This window comes from Trichoplusia ni, unplaced genomic scaffold (assembly GCF_003590095.1).
Source record: "Trichoplusia ni isolate ovarian cell line Hi5 unplaced genomic scaffold, tn1 tig00003828, whole genome shotgun sequence".
Lineage (NCBI taxonomy): Eukaryota > Metazoa > Arthropoda > Insecta > Lepidoptera > Noctuidae > Trichoplusia > Trichoplusia ni.
In genome coordinates this window covers 10,814-15,647 of record NW_020800458.1, presented here as the reverse complement: position 1 = coordinate 15,647, position 4,834 = coordinate 10,814, and the positions used below count along the sequence as shown (strand labels likewise).

Here is a 4,834-nt window from a genome sequence, read left to right as displayed (position 1 = left end):
TATAGGCTACAAATATGTATGTTGGAACTTACTGCTGGTCTAGGCCTCTTCAGAGCAATGGTAACCCATAAATCCTCAGCGGTGGTACACCAATCACAACGTTCCATAACAGTCAAGTCGTTCCGCACTGCGATCAAAACTCCACCACCCCGAGATTGCGCTGTTCGTTGATAGTCCCGATCCCGCCTCCACACAAGATATCGGCCATCAAATAACTCACTATTATTAATACTATTCACCAACCAAGTCTCCGTAAATATAACAACATCGTCGGAATTCATGCTAACGTTACGGTACAAGTAATTCGTTTTTGTTCTCAGACCACGCACGTTTTGGTAATATATACTAATCATTTTATAAACTTTGCAACGACCATAATAATAACATTATTAAGAAAATAAATAAGTGTCGATTTCATTGTATAAATTAAGAAATAGTACAAATAACGAGACGCACCGTGGGTAGCTAGCAAAAACTTATAAAAATATTGAGAGCCCAGTAAAGCGCTGTGTCTGTGAATAGTCAAGTTCGAAACAGGTACCACTAATGAGTATAGATAAGGAATAAAAGAAGCGATGCAAGCGCGAAACGACATAACCAAACAGGCTAATCGTGTAAATTCGTACTTTGTGTAGTTGACTATAAGATCTAAATTGGCATGAGAGTAAATGACTGCACAACAATATTTTTTACTAATGGTTATGAGGTGCACAATTAGATGACACAGTGATTGATGGAATACGCACGTAGCACACAACAACACATGATTCTCAAACTTATTTTTGTTGACTGATTTTGTACAATTAAGTAACAACATTAATACTTTTTTTACAGGGTTTGATCGAAATGTAAACAGGTTTATTTTATTTTGATGAGGTCTTTCTCGTTTTTTAGCACTATCGTAGGAGATATCTCGGTCTTTCTCGCGTGTATTTTGCTGTGCTTGACCCAGACATAGCGAAAATCCATTTCTGCGGCCATCTTCTTGGTTTTAGATAGCAAGGCTTTATTATGTAATGTCAGGTGATCGTTGATAAAAATCCGTTGATTCCCTGGAAGATCGCTTTGTCCCGTAGTTAAGGGAGCAGTTTTGACAGTTAGTCTGGCCGCAGCAATGAAGCCCTCTTTCACGTTGAGGTTCAAGAAACACACTATAATAGGCTTTGTATGATCCTTCTCACGGCTTGGCACCCTAGTAATAAAGTTGATCTGAGCTTTAGACACTGGATAACTTATTTTAGCGCCAATTTTACCAATTATGTCGAACAAGTTCTCGTGATTATTTTGAGGCAAACCCTTTATTTCTATGTTATTCATTCTAGTCCACTGCTCCTTAGTATTATTTCCTTCCTCAAGTTTATCTAAGCGAGCATGAATGAGATCCACTTGTTCTACGACCTTCTCCACTTGTAGTAGACGCGCTTCGATTTCCTTGATTTTCCCATTGAACTCCTTTATCTCCGTATTCGTTTCGCTCAGTGACGATTTTAAATCTGCAAACTCCGAACGTAGCTCAGTTATCTCGTGTCTCAAGGTTTCCAGTGGAGCTAGTTTTTGAGCGATAGCTCTTATTTCCTTTAGGTTAAGTGATTCTGGCTCAATCCTTGGTGACGACGGTGGCTGAGAAGCATTACTTATTTTACACTTGCTACAACGCCAAGTAAGCCTTCTATCACCCAATTTTCGATAACCAGCCTCTGTTATTCCAGCACAGTGGAAGTGCAGTTCTTGATTACAGATTGTGCAGTGAGCCCCATCAGAAAGCGATTCGTCACAGGCGCCACACTTGTAAGAATTCATGACTTATAATAAATTAATTGCGCAAAATTGATCGACAATACGCAAGAAAGTTTGAGGATTACTGGAATTTTAGTCAAACGCGCAATGTGCAAATATCGAATGCGACCGTACGGTACCAGCATAGTATAAAGAACGGGGAAGTAGGCCATCTTCTTCCCAATCCGCGATATAATTGCCTACTGTCTTAGGGTTGTCACTTTTAGTTAAATATTAGGCGCAGCCACTGAAGGCGTCTGAAATAAAAAGCACATTTAATACATTAGATCTATAATACAAAATGAATAAAGTGACTGAAATATTATGATTAAAAGAAATAAAAACAACATTAAAAAATCTAACGACTGTCTCTTAGACTATAATCGAATTTGTTGTTATGATTCTAACTTTGCTTTTTAGATAATTAACTAAATGTAAACAATCTTGGCATGTATCTTGGCATGTATCTTTATCTAAAAGTTGCAAGAAATTGTATGTCAAAATGTCTACAATCAGGTATTTATCTAAATCGATGTTAGCTATTTAAATAATCTTTGTATGTATTTTATACGACCTCTTTAATATAAAAAGACATACCAAGATTGTTTACCTTTAGTTAACCACATAAAACGATAGACCAATTACTTATTAAGAATTACGATTTTATAACTGTACGTAGGTAGGTACTTAGTTACTATACCTACCTACAATACTGAGAAATCGACATAACCATAACTAAACGTAAACAAAACAATAGCGGCAAATCAATTGCCAGCTCAAAAGTACCTACTTAATACATTCTAGTAGGAAATTAGGCCTACCTACCTACTTCTTATGTGATCCTGATAGATAACTAACACAAACAAAAAATAAGTAAGTAGGTATCTCATCATCAAGTAGGTACAAATTATATTATGCTAGAATAAGTGACTAGCTTACCTTTCCTGTTCAATAGGTAATCTGAACAGAGACAGCTCTGGAATCGATGAATTATTAAGACAAGTGCCGAAAAGCCGTGATGCGCGCGCGAACCTCGTACAGTGATAGCCCCGACTGGCGCACTGAGAAACGGGTCGAGATTTTGTTAAAGTGTGCGTGCGTCGACGCATAGATACTATGGCGCACACATATGTATAAGCCGCGCGCGGTGCATTTGTATGAAGATAACCTACTTCCTTTTCTGACTCACCATGTTGAGTATTTTATGTATCCTGATACTCATCCTGTAAAAAAATAAATAATTAATAATAATGTAATGGTACATAAACAGTACATACTTAAACCACCCGGAGCAAAGCCGCCGCCGTGACAAGCGATTCTAAAATAGCCTGAAATTTTCTAAATTACTAAACTTCATAATAGACCATAAAAATAGACCACTTAAAGTACAAAAGCTACAAGCGACCAGCCGCGGCGCGGCACCGCCTCGCTGCGGTGCCGTGGTTCATCATAGGTACCTACGGTTCTGTCTCAGTAAAGCCTGTATGTATACAAACATACTAGTTTCTGTTGAAGTCAAAAATATCTATTAGTTTTGATTTTATAGGCATTCAAAGTTTCGGAAAATATCGAGTCCCGCTAACAGTCACGTGACCGCTTGTGACGTCATTTCACGCCAAGCCGCGCTTAGTATGAAGTCGCCAACGGTGAGCGGTTATAGTAGGTGTATTCATATTCATATTTTTTATTGCAAATCCACAATGGAAGATTAGATGGTAATACAATTAAGATGGAAGCAATCGTGAACCCTGATGGGCACAGCTCAAGCATCATTTTTATTTTTTATATTATTCTATATTTAAGCTGACTTTAATGTTACGTATTTACATATTATTATATTTATATTATAGTACTTATATATAATTATGTTTATATTATAGGTACCTAAGTATGTATGGGTTTTAGCAGGAAAAGTTGTTTGTTTATATGATTACCTATATTTCTTTACGATAAATTGTCATGTTATTTGTTTATCCGTAAGATATGCATTAATTACGTTAGCTGGAGGATAGAAAAAAAAACAAAAATGTTCTTAACAATTTAATTAAAATAAAACTGTTACAAATTATAATATAAAATTAGCCTAAGCTCCTATTCGAAGTATGAATATGGAATAATACAAATTACAAAATCAATTAATAAAATCAATATCGTTCATGCGTCACATAATGCAGAATCAGGTTCCGTTATTCACAGAATTTCATCACATGTTTGTGCATAGGATGTAAAGTGCAGAATAGGCGATCCTCCTTGCGTAGGGGCACGTAACATCTCCACCCGCAGATCAACAACTATTTTAGAACTTTGAGAGAAGATATTGCTGGGTCATGTCCTCTGGGCATGTTATTTTCTTCCTTTTTCTCCGGTTCGGCGTAAGTATGTTCTCTGGTATTGGTAGTTCTGGAGCATTTGTTAAACCATTTGTACCGATAAGATAGCACGGTTATAATTAGTGCGCCTGCACTTAGTATCACGACGTAGAGTGGAATAGTGGTGTGGTACAACACGTTGGATTGCAGTCGATCTATTTCAATGGGCTGCCTCATCATGACTTGATTCTGGATGCTGTGTAGTCCTTCTAAATCGATTGAATTTAGATGAAGATGGTTCGACGTGGTATTCAGGTTCTCCAAATTATTAGGAAGATTCATGATTTTAACCGGCTGGCCTTGTATGACGTCATCATCGTTGGTGATCGTTAGTTCGTTGGTACGAAGATAACAATTGAGGGGTATAGTAGCAAGATAGCTTCCTTGCAGCGATGTGAAGTCCTCTCTTCCGCATGTCAGTTGTAGTTTTGTCATACTTGGGAATGATAGTATTTAATGTTGATCATCCAGCTTTTCTATAGCTTCCTTCACGAGGGTTACCGTGGTTAATTGGCAGGAGTCCTTTAGAACTTGGTTGGTTATAAGTTCATAGATACAGTCAGACTTAGTTTGTAGCTGACGGGTTATTTCTTTTTCACAGAGATACTAGTTATTAAACTTCGAGCATTCTGCTTCTATGTACACGAATGTATTCTCGTTAGTTGCTATAAAAGGATAGGTAGGGATCA

The 4,834-nt window shown here is 37.2% G+C and overlaps 1 protein-coding gene across 1 annotated transcript; it reads right to left on the bottom strand.

The window, feature by feature from the left end:
• Window positions 1–385: 385 nt before the first annotated feature.
• Window positions 386–3,568, bottom strand: LOC113508112. Its single transcript, XM_026891085.1, has 2 exons — window positions 2,716–3,568; window positions 386–2,033 (listed from the first exon to the last, which is right to left on the bottom strand). Exon 2 carries the CDS (start codon window positions 1,798–1,800, stop codon window positions 859–861), a length of 942 nt encoding a protein of 313 aa, XP_026746886.1. The 5' UTR covers window positions 1,801–2,033; window positions 2,716–3,568; the 3' UTR covers window positions 386–858.
• Window positions 3,569–4,834: the final 1,266 nt, after the last annotated feature.